At 55.5% G+C, this 19475-nt stretch overlaps 1 pseudogene and 3 gene segments (V, D, J or C); 1 reads left to right on the forward strand and 3 right to left on the reverse strand.

Moving 5' to 3' along the window:
* Nucleotides 1-179: 179 nt before the first annotated feature.
* On the reverse strand, nucleotides 180-2252 carry LOC128854470 (T cell receptor alpha variable 1-1-like). The segment is given in 3 exon segments: nucleotides 180-233; nucleotides 1162-1494; nucleotides 2090-2252. Coding segments are annotated over 3 exon segments (433 nt in total).
* A 7229-nt stretch (nucleotides 2253-9481) lies between these two features.
* Nucleotides 9482-12144, forward strand: LOC128854589 (olfactory receptor 6F1-like; annotated as a pseudogene).
* A 2782-nt stretch (nucleotides 12145-14926) lies between these two features.
* LOC128854605 (T cell receptor alpha variable 1-1-like) lies at nucleotides 14927-16384 on the reverse strand. The segment is given in 2 exon segments: nucleotides 14927-15446; nucleotides 16028-16384. Coding segments are annotated over 2 exon segments (435 nt in total).
* A 1180-nt stretch (nucleotides 16385-17564) lies between these two features.
* LOC128854592 (T cell receptor alpha variable 12-3-like) lies at nucleotides 17565-19272 on the reverse strand. The segment is given in 2 exon segments: nucleotides 17565-18716; nucleotides 19171-19272. Coding segments are annotated over 2 exon segments (657 nt in total).
* Between the last annotated feature and the right edge of the window lie 203 nt (nucleotides 19273-19475).

The following is a 19475-nucleotide window of genomic DNA, read 5'->3' on the forward strand; positions in this document are numbered from 1 at the left end:
TGTGGAAACCCATTCCCGGGATGGGCAAAGTCCCCAGAGCACAGGTGTCACAGCTCTTGGGGCTGCTGCCTGGGTACCAAGTCTCTCCTGACACACACTGGGAGGGTGTCAGCACTGCCAGAGGGCTCTTGTTTCCCCCCTTCCAATGGTTTCCATTGCAAAAGAGAGGAACCACAGTCTCAAAGCTCTTCTTCCTGCACACAGACAGTGAAGGGCGTCCATGGGAGCACTTGCTAGGGAGGAGATCAGGGGTCATCAGGGATGGCCAGAGCTTGTCAGCCCTTGGGATGCATTTGCCTTGGCCAGGGCAGAACCCTGGAGCTGTGGCAGTGGGGCTCAGGATACTGAGGGCTCCACCAATTCCCCACCAACGCTGCCTGGATCCGTCGGGAGACATAGAGGGGCTGGAAAGTCTGCACCCTCCAGCTGAGCTTCCCCATGATGGGTTGGGGTGCCAGTGCCTAAGAACAGGAACCAGTTCCACTCCTGTTGCCCAGGGGAGGAAACAAGATCATAGATATGGGGTTACTATTTGTTCCACAGACACACCAGCACGGGCAGAGGAACACAGGGGCTCTCTTCAGCACTGGGGATTTCCCGGAGAAGGAGCAGAGACTCAAAAACAATAGGACCACTCTCCAGCCGTGAGTGAGTGCAGGAAGGACTTCAACAGGAATCCTGTCCAGTGTCTGCTGATGGGGCTTTTTCCATTTGCTGACACCCAGACTCTGGGAGAGAAAGGGCTCTTCCCTTCTTGGGCTCCTGTGGACATTGGGCAAAAACGTGAGTGCAGCTGGGACTCCTCCCAAAAAGCTGTGACCACCAGTGGAGGCACAGGGCAACGGAAGGAGAAGATGAGCTGAGAGGCTCCTTGCCCTGAGTCCGCACTCCATGGTCCAGCTCTTTGAAGCAGAGGACATATCCAAACCTGCTTTGCCCTGGTTATACTGCAGCCATCAGGGGCCTTGGACTTTTTTAATCATCAAAGACCCTGGATCTGGGTGGATCTGGAAAAGGCCCGCTGGGCTGTTCTTCCCAGCAACCCAGGCTGGGGAGGCAGAGGCCCAACTTCCCTCAGCCCCAGGTGCTGCTGCTGGGCAGGCTGAGCTCAGAGCTCCCAGCAAGCAGCAGGGAGGGAATCACTCCCCAGACACCCCTCACGTTATTGTGCAGCACTGCACGCTCTGGGCACCAGGGTGGGCTCAGTGCACAGAAATAGGCAGCGCTGTCCTGGAGCTCTGCATCCTGCACCTGCAGAAACACCTGTGTGTCCCCTGCAGACAGCACAGAGGAGAACCTCCCCGAATCCACACGACGTTTCCATTTGGCCACCTGCAGCAGCATCTGAGGGGACTGGGGACTGGTGCTGCTGGTACCAGAGAATGAAGAAATTTGCATAGCTAGCTGAGAAATTGCAGTGCAGAGTTGCGCTGTGTCCTGCCTGGATGGTCATCTCTGCTGGGAACTGGAGCACAGAGTCCTTTTGGGCACCACCTGGGAAGACAGAAAGAGCTTTCAGCTTTGCTTGCCTCTCAACCTGTCCGTCTGTTTCTCCATCACCTTGGTCACTGTCCCCACTGCCCAGCTCCCTTTTCCCAGCCTCTCAAAGGCTGAGCTCTCTGTCCCTGCACTCTTCTCTCTGCAGGTTCCTGCCACACCTCACAAACCACATCTCCTGTTTTTCAGCCACGCTCCCGGCATTTCTCTACACTCCACCTCCCCACCTCTCCAAGGTTTTCCCCATCCCCACAGAGATCGGTCCCCTGGGATCCAGTGCCCCTGGCAGAGCAGCTCCCATGCGCCCCATCGCTCCCTTCCCCAGCAGCGCTCCCTCTCGCAGGCTTTCTCTGCATCAGCAGCACAGTCAGGAAGGCTCGGTCCCTGCCCGCTCAGGCTGAGCTCTGGTTCCTCCTGCGTGCCCATCCCTCCGGAGCTGCCCCCATCCTTTGCCGTCCCCACCCGCAGCCCCTGCTCTCCCGACACAAACACTCCCAGGGCCCCAGGGACTCAGCCCTCCCGGCTGCTCCCTTCCACCCGCAGCGCCACAACCTGGTGCCTCCTTCTGCCCAGCCTCCCGCTGCCATCTCACCCGACGCTGCCAGTGCCAGCAGCGCTGCCAGGAGAAGGAGGACCATGTCCCGCTGTGCGTGCGGGCAGGAGGGACCTGAGGCTCTGCCCTTGCCCTCTGCTGCCCCTGCCAGCTCCAAGAGGCGTCCCAGCCCCAGCGCCGAGGGTGGAGCCCAAGCCCCTCCCTGCTGCTCCAGCGCGGCCTCTCGGGGTCTGTGCCCCCCAGGCTCTGCCCCCCAGGCTCTGCCGAGAGAGAGCAGCGCCCTGGGGGAGCCCTGTCCGTGCCAGGGACAGGCAGCCCTTGGACCTGCTCCTGCCAGCACCCGCGAGCCCAGGCTGCCCCCAGCTCTGCAGGAGACGCAGAAGGCACCGCTGACCCCACCCTGGGCCCTGGCCCTGGGACCCCCCACCCCTCATAGGCTCACACAGACACAAGGAATAAACCCGCATGGGACCACAGCCAACTGTGGACTCTACTGAGTAACTCCAGGCCAGGCACAGAAGGATTGGAATATTCTGGGACTGGACACGGCCCAGGCATTGCTATGGCATTGTGCTCAGAGCGTACACAGAGAGGGGACAAGGCAAAACTATCCACAATTTGTCCCGAGGGCCATGTTAGGCAGGATGGGGAGAAAACCCAGCAGCAAACGCACCCACCTGGGGAGGCAAAACCAAGACATAATCGGGGTGAGCTTAGGAGGGAGGGGAAGAGAAGGACTTGTCATGTCCTCATGCACCTGAGCCCAAAGCATTCAGCTGAGAATGGCTGGAGCTTCTGCCTGAGATCAGCGCTTCCAACAGACCCACCAGAGTGACCCAGGGTGACGGCACTGCCTGTTCTGGACCTGACCAGCACTGGAGCTGAGTCTTCTGCCATAGGGCTCTGTTCCTGTTCTGGAAAATCGTGGGGCCTTTCATCCCAGCACTCGGAAGAAGCCTTCATTGGGGAATGGGCATGGAACAAATGTGAAAAATGAAAGGCATCCGTGATGGAAACAAAAGTCCTGTCCATGTCATCAGCTGTGATGGTTTGCATTCTAGGTGAGTTTGTCAGAAAATTATTGCTTCTGCCAAAGGTGCCTCTGGTCCTGCGGCAATGAAGGGGCAGGGATAAAGCCAGCCCGAGTCCTGCTCCCTCAGTCCATTCCTTTGCCTCCTTCTCCTTGGGACCAGGTGAGTCTGAATCCTCTTAATGTTCACTCACTAGGGCACTTGGCTGCTCCTCACACACCTCCTGTGCTCTGTTTCCTCTTCTGTTTCCTCTCCCAGGTACCCTCTAACTCTGAGCCATGTCCTGCTGCAACCGTGCCAGCCCTGCCAGCCCTGCGGGCCGTGCCCGCTGGCCAGCAGCTGCAACGAGTGCTGTGTCCGGCAGTGCCAGAGCTCCACCATCGCCATCCAGCCCTCTCCCGTGATGGTGACCCTGCCCGGACCCATCCTCAGCATCCTTCCACAGAACACCGTTGTGGGCTCCTCCACCTCCGCTGCTGTTGGCAGCATCCTCAGCTCTCAGGAGTGCCCATCAGCTCCGGGGGCCTTGACCTCTCTGGCATTGCTGGACGCTACTGTGCAGGAGGTACCGCCTGTGAACAGGATGTTGCAGAAGCCCCAGGATGAGGAGAACCATTATACATTCTGAGGGCCTGAAAGGGTCAAAAGCAGAATGATGAAGCCAGAAAACCTTGAGAGCAGTGTTCTGTGGGCCTGAAAGGGGTCGATAACAGAAAACTGTGCTGAGATTAAAAGCCGCTCCTCCTGAAAGGGAGGATGCGGACACAGAGGTTCTTGGCAGTATAATGTGTTTCTCCCCATTCCAGGGCCCAAGCTAAATGTATACACTCCAGGAACACCTGCAGACTTAGTTAAGGATGTTATGTGAACTCTGGACAGACACGTAGACCCCTTGTTTTGTAGAACTTGTAGAGCCTGCTTTCTCACGACAAGAATACTAATAAAGTATGTAAACAGTGCATACAAGTACGATGTTATCTCAACCAGAAGAGTATAAAAACCTCGTTTGGAGAATAAAATGTTGCTTACTTGCCACCAGAGCGGTAGTCCGTCTGTCGATTTTAGGCGTCCCTGTGAGCTGGTCTCCGTTCACAGTGAGTACACCTTGAGGAACTCAGAACATCAGCTGTAGGACCAGATCTTTCATCATGGACACCAGGATAATTGAATGATTTGGCTTTCTTCCCTTTGTTTGGTTCCCCTTGACAGCGAAGTCCCCGAACTCAGCCTGGTGGAGACCCTCTGTCTCCTCTCCCTTCATGGGGCAGATTGTCAGAAATCACATGGGAACTTCTCTACAGCCAATGATCTCAGACCCTAAGCTGCTTGTGGGCTCCCTGCACTTCCTAACTTCCACTTGGATTGACTTGGTTTCCCTCTTCTGACTCATTAAAGTTCTGGTGCATTCAATCCTGGCCTCCGTGTGGTCCTTCATTATTGGGTGCTGCCCATGCTTTCCAAGGAAAAATAGCGCTGCTCTGGTGGAGAAGAGGAAGAGGTCGCGGGAGACCATCTTCCTTTCACAGAAGGGAAAGTCAGAAGCTCCTGCATGGTCTCTTCTTTGGGCATCATCCCTCTCTTTGGGCAATCCTTCTTGTTGCTCTGTGCGCAGTGACCATCCGGCTTTGCCTTGCTGTGTCTGCCCACAGCTGCTCAGAAAGCATCAACAGCCCCGTGAGGTCTTGAGGAAGGGCCGTCCTCTCGCTCTGGCTGGAACTGTGCTGGTGTGGGAGTCTCTGGGGAGATGATTTGAATTGCAGAATGGAAGGGCTGGTAAAGCAAGGAACAGGCTTTGGGCTGCCATAGCTGCTATTCAGCTTCCTCTCCACTCCATCACCAAATCCAGGAGCCATGGTTCGCTGCAGCTGGAAAAAGGGCCCCATGGTGCGGATGCATCCAGGCTGGATATTGGAGCTGAGCCTGTGGCAGTTGAGGACAACCCACACAGAAATGGTGGCAGTGGAAGTCTTTGTTTCTGGAGACGGAGCAAGTTGCTCTGTTACCGAGTGTGCAGGAGAATGTTGCTTTGGAGGGGAGGAAAGGAGATTGGTGGGTTGGTGCCTCTGCCTGGGCACATCTCCAGCAGCCGGGGCCCAGCACGTTCAGCTGCACTCCAGCTCCTCCTGCCCTGGGAACCTGCTGCTCTGTGGGGTCAGGGAGAGAGCAGTGGAGAGTGTCCCTGTGTGAGAGCACATTTCCCGGCGGATGGGGACACACACACACAGGATCACGGGCACCTCCATGGAATCACACACAGGTTTGGAGTTACAAGCAGTTCGCCCAACAGAGCTGCTCACAAACAAACAAGGAAGGAACCTGCATGGGAACACAAAGAAACCCTGGAGTCTGCTGAGGAACCTAAGGACAAGGACAGCAGGTCTGGAATCTCTGGGTAAGGACAAGGTCCAGGCACAGCCATGGCCTTGTTGTGTGCTCCCAGTCTGCACCGGAAGGGGACAGGCAAAACCATCCAGAACTTCTCCTGAGAGTGCCTCAGTGCAGGATGGGTAAAAGACCAGCAGCAAACACACCCACCAAGGAGACAACAACAAGGGATAATTGGGCCTGAGCTGAGGAGGGAGGGAAAGAGAAGGACAGGGCACATCCTGCTCATGACCAGGGGAACCTGCTCATCCAGCAGATACTTTGATTTGCAGAATGGCAGGAGTGGAAAAGAAGCAGCTGTTGGAATGTTCCCCATCTTCTGCTCCATGTTTATCTCCTCACAATCCCACGTCCTGTGGCCATGGCCAGCATGGAGCAGCAGGGAAATGTGCCCATGGCTCTGGCTGCTGCCTGGTGGAAACCAAGAGCCCTTGGGCAGAAGCTCAGCACAAAATAAAAGCCTTCCCCCAGGCTCAGCCTTGCCAGCCCCAGCCCCTCCCTGCCCCAGGTTTTGCCCAGCCCAGGCAGCTCCTGCACCAGCGTGTCCTGCACAGCACAGAGGTACACGGCGCTGTCAGAGCCTTCGACTTCCTCCAGCTGCAGGAGGCTGGATTTCCTCTGTGGGGTTCAGGATGTGGTGTGAAACGGCCGTTTTCGCTTGGAGCCAGCTCCTGCCTGATAGGAGACCAGCTGGAGAGCCTGGCCTTTCCTCCTGCTCTGGTACCAAAATAAGCCATAAAAGTTGAAGTCTGTAAGTGCAGTTTGTTCGAAAGGTGTCTCCCTGTTTCAGTGTGACTGGTCCTTCTTGCTGGGTGATGGTGATCTGCCCCAGGGTGCCTGGAGGAAACGCAAGGGTCAGCAGCTCTGCAGGGAAAGGCTCTGAGATGCAAACCAAGAGGGCAAATGGCATGTGGGAGGAGAAGGACTCCCTGTTTGCCCGGCTCAGCAGCCCAGAGCTCCAGGGGTCAGAAGAGCAAGGCAGGGGTGCCTCTGAGCAGGAGATCTCAGCTCAGCATGGCTCTCTCAGCAAAATAATTCCCTCCTGCAGGAAAACCCCCAGAAGAGCGTGGGCTTTCACCCAGGCCTTCGCTCTCCACTCAGGTGCTGCCTGGAGTCCCAGAGCACAGCCTGGAGCGCCTGGCCCTCCTCTGCTGCCTCCAGGACATCTCCAGCTGGGCCAGGGTCCTGGAAACTCCTACAAAGCTGATCCATCCTATTCTCCCCACAGAGAACTGTAGCAGGGCTGAAGGTCTGCTGGAGAAAAGAGGAATGGCCCTCCAGCCCAAGGCAATGCTTACCCAGTGGCTGCCTCAGGAAGGCAGTGAGGAGGAGATTGTGAGGCGCCTGCTGTGACCACTCATCCTGCAGGAGTGAGAAAGACTGAGAAACCCCAACGAATCCCCTCAGAGACTTCAGAGAGCAGAGCTGCCAGCAAGGACTCTGCAAGGGGAGCAGAGACTGAAATGGGGAGGAGAAATGTTTGTTCCCAGCACAGCTGCAATGCTTGTGCTTGGCTCCTCCCTCCTGCAGCTGTGACCCATGTTTCCCTGCAGCCCAGACCTTCTGCCTTTCCAAGGTGAGGGCTCTAAGGGCATCACCACCGTCTCACCCTACTGATCAGCATTGCACACTCATTCTGCTGCATAAATACCATGTCTTGCTCACATGTTGAGCCTTTGGCCAATCCCCAGGGCCAGGGAGACATTTTCCCTCCTTGGGCTTCCTTGGCCAGCAGCAAACACAGTCACCTGGGGAGGCAACAACAAGACAAAATCGGGGTGAGCTTAGGAGGGAGGGGAAGAGAAGGACTTGGCATGTCCTCATGCACCTGAGCCCAAGGCATTCAGCTGAGAATGGCTGGAGCTTCTGGCTGAGATCAACTCTTCCAACAGACCCACCAGAGTGACCCAGGGTGATGGCCCTGCCTGTTCTGGACCTGACCAGCACTGGAGCGAGTTTTCTGCCATAGGGCTGCGTTCCTGTCCTGGAAATCCTGGGGCCTTCATCCCAGCACTCAGGAGAAGCCTTCATTGGGGAACGGGAATAGAACACACATGGAAATGAAAAGGCATCAGTGAAGGAAACCAAAGCCTGTGAGAGGCTCCGCGAGACGATTTGATTTGCAGAGTGGAAGGGTTGGTAATGCAAGGAACAGGCTTGGGCTGACCATAGCTGCTCCTTCAGCTTCCTCTCCACTCTGTCACCCAATGCAGGAGCCATGGCCAGTAGCCATGGGCAGCTGCATCTGGAAAAACTGCCCCACGGTACTGAATGCATCAAAGCTGCAGGGGGGCAGTGGAAGGGTTTATTTCTGAAGGACAGCAAGTTGCTCCAGTACAGAGTGTGTAGGGGAATGTGAAGATCAGCAAAGACAAGGGCACTGGAGGCACTTCCCAGGACAGCTGCGGGTGGGTGCAGGGTTCTTTGCTCTTTCATTCATTCCCCCAGAGCATCCATGCTCAGCAATTGCCAGACTTTCTGGGAGAGACGAGTTTTTTACACACAGATCTATCCCCTCTGCTTGGTGGAAACGACGCTTGGCATCCACTTTAGTCTCCTGTCTCTTTCCTATGTGAAAAGCCAGGTGTCTTGACAAAAACATACAAGTGGAAGAATGGAACCCCTCACACCAATGTCCTCCTCCAGGGAATTACGGCTGACAAAGCGTTTCTCAGAACCACTGAAGGCCAACCTCTGATTAAACAGTTTCACTTCCATGTCTGAAATAGCTTTTCCCCAGTCATGCTATCACTAAAGAACATCTGCAGCAGCACGGCTGGGATTCCTAACCCCACCACGGGAGACGCCCTAATAAGCAGAAGGGCCTTCCTAATGATGAAGCGTCTACAGTTATCCTTGTTGGAGAGGGAGGGATGGCGTTTCTTCTGACAGACCAGGGAGGAGTTTTGGGCCCTTGGCACAGACCTGGGTCCGGATTTTGTGTGTCTGTGTGCTGTTTAAGCCTGCTGTCCAGTTCATCCTGAGTGTCCGTGGAAGGAATCAGGTGCTTCTAAGGCATGGATCGCCTCATGTGTCAGACAGCATCTACTGAATGGGCTGAATTGAGGCTTGAAAGCACCTATTTCTCTCTGATGATGATCAGAGGAGCAAAGATGGGTCGCTCACCTTGAGACCCTGCTCTGCAGGCAGAGATCAGTTCCCCCCCCCCCACTCAAATCTTGTCTGACTTTGTGCTTAGACCTTCACTTACGGGAAGCCTGAAGGCTGAGGCATTAACTACAACCACAGGCTCTGAACTGAGGGACATGAATCCCTTCCCTTACTCTCTGTGGATTCAGGGGACCACAGGGGCCACCCAGGAGGTGTCAGGATCATGTCAGCATCCAGCACCAACTGCTTCTCACTCCCAGTCTCCTGGGACTCGGCTTTGTCAGACCTTCCTACATGTCACTTATCGGGCCACACAAGAGAGCACTGAGCTCCTGACAAGGTTCACGAATCACAACTTGGGGGAAGGAAGAAACACCCAGCCACTCCAGAGATCGCTTTCCTCCTCTTTAATTGGCCTTTGTGAAGAGAGAGCCTCATCCAGCTGCACCAGCTGCAGGAGATCCCTCGGAGATCAAACTCCCTGGGGCACAGAAGGAAAACAGAAAACATCTCCTCAGTCTGGGCAGGTTGGAGCTTCAGTGAGTCCAGGAGGTGGGTGGGGATGGTTTCATGCTAACGATGCTGGTGACTCTGATGTTTGCCTCTCCTTGCGTGGAGCTGAACGGGAGAGAGTTTACAGCCTGCGGCACACAGTGTCCCCTTTGAGGAAGCGCAGTGGTGTCTGTGAGGGGGAAAGAAAAGGTGGGAGCAGAAGCTCTTACTGCCTCCTGGGTGGATGGAAGAGGACACAACTCAGGCTGTTGTCTACAGCGAGAAGTGAGTGGGCAAGGGGGAGCTGTTTATCCCTGTTTCTCCTGACATCACGGCTCCAGAGCTCCTCCAATAATCAGACTCTTCCCAATGTTTTCCCTCAGCCAAGTGGACCCCTTTCTTCACCTGGAGGATGGTGCAGGAAGAGATGTCACCTGGATCATTTCCTTTGGCTGAGCCGGTGAGTGAAGCCTCCCCAGACCCACAGCACAGACCTCCAATGCTGTGAACAGTAACAGAGAGACAGATCAAGGGGGTTACTCTGTCTTTTTAGCAACAACAGGAGATTTGTGGGATGTAAATTCCTAAGGAGGAAGAAAGGAAGAGGAAGGGATTCTTCAGGAGGGATTCTACCCCATCTCTCTTACACACCAGCCAAGGCTGAGATCAGTTCTCTCCCAGGGAACTGGTCAGGAATCCTCCATTTGTCAGCAGGGAGGGCACAGATCATACCCTGCATCTGGGGTGGCTTTTCCGCAGAGGGATTCAGCTCAGAGAATTTTGTCTTTAGTCACTGAGGCACAGCTCCTCTGCCCCAGCTGAGATGTCCAACCTGACCCATCTGAGCTTCTCTTTAGACTCCTGCCTTGCTCCTGGGAGACAACCTGATATTGCTAGATGTCTTTTAGCCACTATGTGTGAGCTGAGATGAGCTATGTTCCACCTGGAGTCACGTGTCCAGTTCTGGAATCCCCACGTAAGAAGGATATGAACTGTTGGAACAGGGTCCAGAGGAGGCCAAGAAGATGATCCGAGGGCTGGAGCACCTCTCCTATAAGGACAGGCTGAGCGAGTTGGTCTTGGTCAGGCTGGAGAAGAGAAGGGTCAAGGGAGACCTTGGAGCAGTTTCCAGTACCTGAAGGGTCTAGAGAAAGATGCGGAGGAAATTTACAAAGTTCTGGAGTGATAGGATGGGAGGGAATGGATTTACATTGGAAGGGGGAAGATTTAGATTAGACATAAGGAAGAAATTCTTCATGACGAGGGTGGGGGAAGCCCTGGAACAGGTTGCCCAGGGAAGCGGGTGGCTGCCCCATCCCTGGAGGTGTTCAAGGCCAGGATGGATGAGGCCATTCAGCAGCCTGGTCCCATGGGAGGTGTTTCTGCCCATGGCAGGGGGTTAGAATGGAGGATCTTTAATGTCCTTTCCAACCAAACTATTGTAGGATACTCTATCTCCCTTGTGCCCTTTCTCTGCCCACTGAGAAATGACGGCAAGTGGAGGACCCAGGACAGGAGCATTTCATGATAGATCTTTCTCCTTGGTCATCAGAAGTCCTGCCCCTGTCCCTGAGGTGGTGGGGTATATCCCACCCATGCTGTGCTGAGAATCTGATGTCAGTGGAGGCCATAGAGGGATTTGAAAAAGTTTCCTGTGCTGAAAAGGTGGGAGGAAGCAAAGAGACACCCTCGGTCCCATTGGCTGAAACCATAGACCAGTACTGGCTGCCCCGAGGAGTGGAGATGGGCTCTTCTCTCCCTCACTGCAACAGCCTTTCATGGAGCTGCGGACCCTCAGCTCTTCACCCTTTCCTAAACTGGTTTTTTCATTTCCCAGAGGTAATTGCAGACATTGTCTTCTAAATGAGATGGTTGCGTGTGTGCTCCAGGAAATGTTTCTCCATGTGCATCAGATGGTGGAGGCCTGGCCTTCAGGATCAGGTCTAGTTCTCCAAACATGGATCTACAGCAAAGGATTTCCCTGACCAATGAACCTGGGGCAGATGCTGTTCTCTCATGCTCTGCATCAACCACGTTTTCAGGGTGATGGCTTTGTCTCACTACCAGGAGCACCTGAGGGACCAGCACAGGCATGCAAATTCTCACAGAAACTTTCCTGTCTTTGCAGATGGACCTGGACATATGGGAGGACATGGAAAAATGGGACGAGTGTGGAAGAGTTCATCCTTCTTGGCTTCCCAGGCACGTGGCATAAGCGGGTCTGCCTTGCGGTGCTATTTGCCCTGATCTACTCCCTGACAATAATGGGCAACACATCCATCATAGCCCTCGTGTGGACAACCAGGAAACTCCAGACCCCAATGTACTTTTTCCTCTGCAATCTCTCCTTTCTGGAGATCTGGTACACTACGGGCGTTGTGCCCAAAGCCATAGGAGTCCTACTGGGAACAAGCCAGACCATCTCCTTCCGTGTCTGCATCCTCCAGTTATTCTTTTTTCTCTCCTTGGGCTCCACTGAGTGTTTTCTCCTGTCTGTCATGGCCTATGACCGCTACTTAGCCGTGTGCTGCCCCTGAGGTACAGCTCCCTCATGAGCAGGGGCCTCTCTGCTCGCCTGGTGCTCGGCTCCTGGCTGGGAGGCTTTCTGGCCATCTCCCTGCTGGCCTTCCTGACCTCCAGGCTGACGTTCTGTGGGCCGGATGTCATCAATCATGTTTCTCTGTGATATCGATTCCTGCTCGCCCTCTCTTGCAGTGACACGTGGCTCCTGGAGCTGGCAACCTTCCTAGTCTCCATCGTTGTTGTGGTGGCCTCCTGTGTGGGCACCCTGGTCTCCTACGCGTTCATCATCTCTTCCATCCTGAGAATCCAGTCAGCCCATGGCCGCAAAAAGGCCTTTTCCACTTGCTCTGCCCATCTCGGTGTCGTCACGATCTGGTACGGCTCCACCGTCTTCCTGTATGTCAAGCCATCAGCCCAGAACTTCCCTGGAGCGGAACAAATTGTCAATACCTTCAAACACAGTTATAACTCCACTGTTGAACCCCTTCATTTACACACTCAGGAAACAGAGAAGTGAAGGAAGCTCTGGGGCGCGCTTTCCACAGAAAGTGAAGTGGCTTTGCAAGGGCCTCAGTGGGAGCGGAGAGATTCACCCCATACCCACCCATCCCCGCTGCCCTGCACAATCTCTCACCAAAGCGCAAGCGCCCCCCTGGGCATCACAGGGCATGAGAAGTCACCAGTTCCCCGGTGCTCCTCTCACCCACCTTACAGCCCTCTTAGGTGGGGCTGAACTCCAATTCTCAATCCCCCTTCCCTCTCTTTGCTCCTGGGTAACTCCAAATGCCTCACAATGTTCAAAAGAGCAGCGATTGGGAAGGGTCACCAAACCCCCCCAGGAAGGGTTCTCCAAGCAGACACGGGAGCAGTGGTTCCTCCTTCGGGTTTGTGTTCCACTTTGCTCAGCGCTTCACTTTGTCAGGGATTCACCTGAATTGCCAGAGCGATCCCAGCTGCTGCCCCACTGCTTTAGGAAAGGGCCTGGGTTGCTCTGTTCACTCTGACCTTTTCGCGGTGCAGCCGTGCCGCGTTCTTGTGGCAGTTTCACCAAATCCTGCTCTGGTTCCAGTAGAACTGGCAATGTCTGGCACCTCTCCCCTTGGCTGTTATTCCCAGCATAAGACACTCAATATCATTTACATTCCTCTCCCTTCCCTCGATCCAGGCTCTGAATGTACTTTCAAATTTGTAATTAACATATGCAAATCACTCTTCCATGCTGGATGTGGCCAGGGCATTTCCACCTCTCAATCCTGCACCAGTTTTTAACCGTCCATTGTTCCACCACTCGGGGCTTTCTTTTGGAAACCCATTCCCGAGATGGGCAGAGATCTGCCCAGACAGTCCTGGTCCTCAGGGTGTGTGGGGAGAAGCTGGCCGCCTCCATATGCCGCTGCCTCTGCCGGTGCCTGCAGGGTTCTTTGAGCATCTCCAGCTCTCTGTGCAAAGGGAGGCTGGAAGGGATCCGGCTGAAAGCATCACCTCTGTCTCCCCGTCTCTCCTTCTGCTTTCACCTTTCCCTCTCCTCTCCTCATCGACTTCAGATCCCTTTTGGTGTCCCCAGGTCAGCTGCGTACTCTTTCCACATGCGGACACCCTCCAGGCACTCCGTGATCAAGGTCCAGAAGGATGAGAGTGGAGGACAAGGGGAATCCCTCCCTGTTCCCAGATGAAGGGCAGTGTGGGACCCAGGGCTGAGGGCCATTTGAAGGTTCCGGTGCTGGGAGCTGCGGAGGCGGCTCCAGAGCCAGGGGCTACCTTGCTGTGTCTCTCCCTGGAGATGCCCTCTGGAGCACGGCCTGGGCGTGAGGAGCCCTGAGCAGTGGTGTCCTCGAGCGAGCAGCCTGGGCACAGCACAGCCATTGTGGGGCTCAACAGGGTCCTCCTAGAGACGGGTCATCCTCCCAGTCTGCACAGAGCTGTGCTGGGATGCAGCTTGGCAGAAGATGAGCTTGAAAGCCAGCACAAACCCTGTGGAGAGGGAAGCAGGGGAGAGGCAGGGCAGGACGAGAGCCTGTGACTGCTTGCCTGGGTTTGTCAAGGGGCCAGGAGTTCCCAAATCCCTGCTGTTCCCCACAGAAGGGTTGGGGAGTGCCTGCTGCAGGGAAGGGACCCATGGAACTGCTGCAGGGAAGGGCTGTGCTTGCTGAAATGCCTCTGCCCAGGGTCTGGCCCAAGGGTGGGCTTGGCAGCAGAGCCACCCTCTGAGCCAACACATCCGCACGCTCCTCACGCTCACAGGATTGCTGTCGCTGCTGCCAGCGTATATAAGGAATTGGCTCCGGACAAATCTTTGCCCACCCCTTTTAGAAGCACTGATGGTGGGAGGACTCTGCCCAATACCTTTTTCATTCACTTTTATTTAGTATTTAAGCCCCACTGTGTATTTAACTCCCCTCAAGGAGTCACTGTGTTCACCAGAAGGGGCATTAAGCACTGAACACAATCAGCATAAAAGCCCAAACTCTCAGATACTCTTTCAAATCAAGTTTTACTGAGTTATTACGGCAGGAAAGGTAACAAATAATTAGCAGCGATCCACAGCAAGTTAACAGGAACAGCTTTTAAAGGCAATGTGTCTAATCATTACTAGAAGAGAACAGGTATAGCAATTAAGAAAAGCTACATCACCAATTGTCCCTTTATCATCATCATCATTGTCATCAAGATCTGCATTCACTGGGCAGACTGTTCCACACAGTGAGGATTTGGTCATCCGGTCCCTGGACAATTGGGAGAACCAATCCAGCGTATCTACTTGTAGCTGAGCTCTGAGCATTGCTGCGAGAGGCCGAGCTTTTATACCCACTGAGCAAACACCATACATCACCCCAAAAACTTGGAGTCTCTGGCCGCTGCTGCTCACGGCCTCTCTTTCTCATGCAGTCTTGCACCAACAATAGCCCAGCACAATCACATGGAGAATAAAACACTTAGTCACACTCTTATTTATCTCACACTATTGCACTCCTTGGGGGGCCCACATTGCTCTGAGCCCCATCAGTGGGGCCCCTGTCACCTCATTTGGTCCTCGGACCCATGGAGGATTTGAATCCTAAATAACTCATTCATTCATTCACAATCTAAGTGTGATATAACAGTGGTCTGATTGGTCTAAACAGGAATCATCCAGGGGTCACCTCTATCGTTCAGGCCAATCGATCGGTCTCTGTCACTTCAGTCACAGAAAGGTTCCCTCCATCAGCCTGCAGCCAGCCTGGCTGGCCCAGACACACCGTCCCTGCTGCCCAGGGAGCTCAGCACTACAGCCCTGCTCCCGACGGAGGAGTGGACATGATCCCAGAGCCCTCCAAATCCACTGAGGAGCCTGCAAGCAGCCCAGGACAATCTGGGGCTGCATTTGTGTGTTGGGCTCTTTGCTTCTGGGTTCCAAACACAGAGAGGACTTGGGCCTCTGGCAGCAAGAGCTGTTGACCCCAGGTGCTGCTGCTGGGCAGGCTGAGCTCAGAGCTCCAGGCAAGCAGCGGCAGGGAGGGAACTGCTCCCCAGAGCACCCCCCACGTTACTGTACAGCGCTGCACGCTCTGGGCACCAGGGTGGGCTCAGCACACAGAAATAGGCAGCGCTGTCCTGGAGCTCTGCATCCTGCACCTGCAGAAACACCTGGGAGTTCTCTGCAGACATCAGACAGGAGAACCTCCCTGCATCCACGCGAGGTTTGCTTTTTGTCACCCAGAGCAACATCTGAGGGGACTGTGACTGGTGCTGCTGATACCAAAAGATGTAGGGATATCTATCACTGGTAGAGAAATTGCAGTAGAGAGTTGCACTGTGTCCTGCCTGGATGGTCATCTCTGCTGGGTACTGGAGCACAGAGTCCTTTTGCGCAAGACCTGTGAAGCCAGAAAGGGCTTTCAGATTACTTGCCTATCCGTCTGTCTCTCCATTGCCTTGATCACTGTCCCCACTGCCCAGCTCCCTTTTCCCTCCCCTTCTAAATCTGAGCTCTCTGTCCCTGCAGTCTTCTTTCTGCAGCTTCTTGCCTCATCTCACACACCCCTGCTTTTCAGCCACACTCCCGGCTCTTTCTCTCCACTCCTTCTCCCCACCTCTCCAAGGTTTTCCCCATCCCCACAGAGATCGGTCCCCTGGGATCCAGTGCCCCTGGCAGAGCAGCTCCCATGCGCCCCATCGCTCCCTTCCCCAGCAGTGCTCCCTCTCGCAGGCTTTCTCTGCATCAGCAGCACAGTCAGGAAGGCTCGGTCCCTGCCCGCTCAGGCTGAGCTCTGGTTCCTCCTGCGTGCCCATCCCTCCGGAGCTGCCCCCATCCTTTGCCGTCCCCACCCGCAGCCCCTGCTCTCCCGACACAAACACTCCCAGGGCCCCAGGGACTCAGCCCTCCCGGCTGCTCCCTTCCACCCACAGCACCACAACCTCGTGCCTCCTTCTGCCCAGCGTCCCGCTGCCATCTCACCCGACGCTGCCAGTGCCAGCAGCGCTGCCAGGAGAAGGAGGACCATGTCCCGCTGTGCGTGCGGGCAGGAGGTACCTGAGGCTCTGCCCTTGCCCTCTGCTGCCCCTGCCAGCTCCAAGAGGCGTCCCAGCCCCAGCGCCGAGGGTGGAGCCCAAGCCCCTCCCTGCTGCTCCAGCGCGGCCTCTCGGGGTCTGTGCCCCCCAGGCTCTGCCCCCCCAGCTCTGCCGAGAGAGAGCAGCGCCCTGGGGGGAGCCCTGTCCGTGCCAGGGACAGGCAGCCCTTGGACCTGCTCCTGCCAGCACCCGCGAGCCCAGGCTGCCCCCAGCTCTGCAGGAGACGCAGAAAGCACCACTGACCCCACCCTGGGCCCTGGCCCTGGGACCCCCCACCCCTCAGCGGCTCACACAGACACAAGGAATAAACCCACATGGGACCACAACCAACTGTGGACTCTGCTGAGTAACTCCAGGCCAAGCACAGAAGGATTGGAATACTCTGGGACTGGACACGGCCCAGGCATTGCTATGGCATTGTTTGTGTGCTCACAGCATACACAGAGAGGGGACGAGGCAAAACTGTCCAGAATTTCTCCTGAGGGCCATGTCAGGCTTAATGGGGACAAAACCCTGCATCAAACGCACCCACCTGGGGAGGCAACAACAAGACATAATTGGGGTGAGCTTAAGAGGGAGGGGAAGAGAAGGACTTGTCATGTCCTCATGCACCTGAGCCCAAGGGATTTGGCTGAGAATGGCTGGAGCTTCTGCCTGAGATCAGCACTTCCAACAGACCCACCAGAGTGACCCAGGGTGATGGCACTGCCTGTTCTGGACCTGACCAGCACTGGAGCTGAGTCTTCTGCCATAGGGTTGCGTTCCTGTTGTGGAAATCGTGGGGCCTTTCATCCCTGCACTCGGAAGAAGCCTTCATTGGGGAATGGGCATGGAACAAACGTGAAAATGAAAAGGCATCCGTGATGGAAACAAAAGTCCTGTCCATGTCATCAGCTGTGATGGTTTGCATTCTAGGTGAGTTTGTCAGAAAATTGTTGCTTCTGCAAAGGTGCCTCTGGTCCTGCGGCAATGAAGGGCAGGGATAAAAGCCAGCCCGAGTCCCTGCTCCCTCAGTCCATTCCTTTGTCTCCTTCTCCTTGGGAACCAGGTGAGTCTGAATGCTCTTCATCCCCACTCAGTAGGGCACTTGGCTGCTCCTCACACACTCCTGTGCTCTGTTTCCTCTCTGTTTCCTCTCCCAGGTACCCTCTGACTCTGAGCCATGTCCTGCTGCAACCCGTGCCAGCCCTGCCAGCCCTGCGGCCCGTGCCCGCTGGCCAGCAGCTGCAACGAGTGCTGTGTCCGGCAGTGCCAGAGCTCCACCATCGCCATCCAGCCCTCTCCCGTGGTGGTGACCCTGCCCGGACCCATCCTCAGCTCCTTCCCACAGAACACCGTTGTGGGCCTCCTCCACCTCCGCTGCTGTTGGCAGCATCCTCAGCTCTCAGGGAGTGCCCATCAGCTCCGGGGGCCTTGACCTCTCTGGCATTGCCGGACGCTACTGTGGCAGGAGGTACCGCCTGTGAACAGGATGTTGGAGAAGCCCCAGGGAGACACCTTGAGGAACTCAGAACATCAGCAGAGGACCAGATTTTTTCATCATGGATTCCAGGATAATTGAATGGTTTTGGCTTTCTTCCCTTTTCCTTGTTTGCTTTGGTTCCGCTTGACAGCAAGGTCCCCCAAAGCCCAACCTGGTGGGGACTCTCTGTCTCCTCTCCCTCCTTGGGGCAGATTGACAAAAATCACACGGAACTTCTCTACAGCCAAAGATCTCAGACTGTAAGTTGCTTGCTGGGCCTCCCTGTATTTCTAACTTCCCACTTGGATTGACTTGGTTTCCCTCTTCTGACTCATTAAAGTTCTGCTACATTCAAGCCTGGCTCCCCGCGTGCTCCTTCCTTCTTGGGTGCTGCCCATGCTTTCCAAGGAGAAAGGTGATGCTCTGGTGGAGAAGAAGAGGGCACGAGGAGACCCTATTCTTTTCACAGAGGAAGGGGAGGCTGGGATCTCCTGCAGGGTCACTTCTTTGGGCATCATCCCTCACCGCTGAGTTGCCAACATTCTCAGGAGTGGAAAAGAAGCAGTCATTGGAATATTCCCCATCTTCTGCTCCAGGTGTCTCTCCTCACAATCCCACAGTCCTGTGGCCATGGCCAGCATGGAGCAGCAGGGAAATGTTGCCCATTTCGCTGGTTGCTGCCTGGTGGAAACCAAAAGCCACCTCTGCAAAGCCTTTGGGCAGAAGCAGCACAGAATAAAGCCTTCCCCCAGGCTCAGCCTTGCCAGCCCCAGCCCTCCCTGCCCCAGGTTTTTGCCCAGCCCAGGCAGCTCCTGCACCAGCGTGTCCTGCACAGCACAGAGGTACACGGCGCTGTCAGAGCCTTCGACTTCCTCCAGCTGCAGGAGGCTGGATTTCTCTGTGGGGTTCAGGGATGTGGTGAAACGGCCGTTCCGCTTGGAGCCAGCTCCTGCCTGATAGGAGACCAGCTGGGGAGCCTGGCCTTTCCTCTGCTGGTACCAGGACAGATATGGAGGCATCGATGTCTGGTAGGTGCAGTTTGTTCGAAAGGTGTCTCCCTGTTTCAGTGTGACTGGTCCTTCTTGCTGGGTGACGGTGATCTGCCCCAGGGTGCCTGGAGGAAAGCAAGGGTCAGCAGCTCTGCAGGGAAAGGCTCTGAGATGCAAACCAAGAGGGCAAATGGCATGTGGAGGAGAAGGCTCCCTGTGCCCGGCTCAGCAGCCAGAGCTCCAGGGATCAGAAGAGCAAGGCAGGGGGTGTCCTTGGGAGGAGATCTCAGCTCAGCATGGCTCTCTCAGCAGAATTCTTCCCTCCCACAGGCAGACCCCCAGAAATAACTGGGCTTTCACCCCAGCCCTTCGCTCTCCACTCTGGTGCTGCCTGGAGTCCAGAGCACAGCCTGGAGCGCCTGGCCCTCCTCTGCTGCCTCCAGGACATCTCCAGCTGGGCCAGGGTCCTGGAAAGTCCTACAAAGCTGATCCATCCTATTCTCCCCACAGAGAACTGTAGCAGGCTGAAGGTCTGCTGGAGAAAAGAGGAATTGTGCCTCCAGCCCAGGCAATGCTTACCCAGTGGCTGCCTCAGGAAGGCAGTGAGGAGGAGATATGTGAGGTGCCTGCTGTGACCACTCATCCTGCAGGAGTGAGAAAGACTGAGAACCCCCACAAATCCCCTCAAGAGACTTCAGAGAGCTAGAGCTGCTATCAAAGACTCTGCAAGGGGAGCAGAGACTGAAATGGGGGAGGAGAAAATGTTTGTTCCCAGCACAGCTGCAATGCTTGTGCTTGGCTCCTCCCTCCTGCAGCTGTGACCCATGTTTCCCTGCAGCCCAGACCTTCTGCCTTTCCAAGGTGAGGGCTCTAAGGGCATCATC

Source organism: Cuculus canorus, chromosome 25 (assembly GCF_017976375.1).
Source record: "Cuculus canorus isolate bCucCan1 chromosome 25, bCucCan1.pri, whole genome shotgun sequence".
Taxonomy (NCBI): Eukaryota; Metazoa; Chordata; class Aves; order Cuculiformes; family Cuculidae; genus Cuculus; species Cuculus canorus.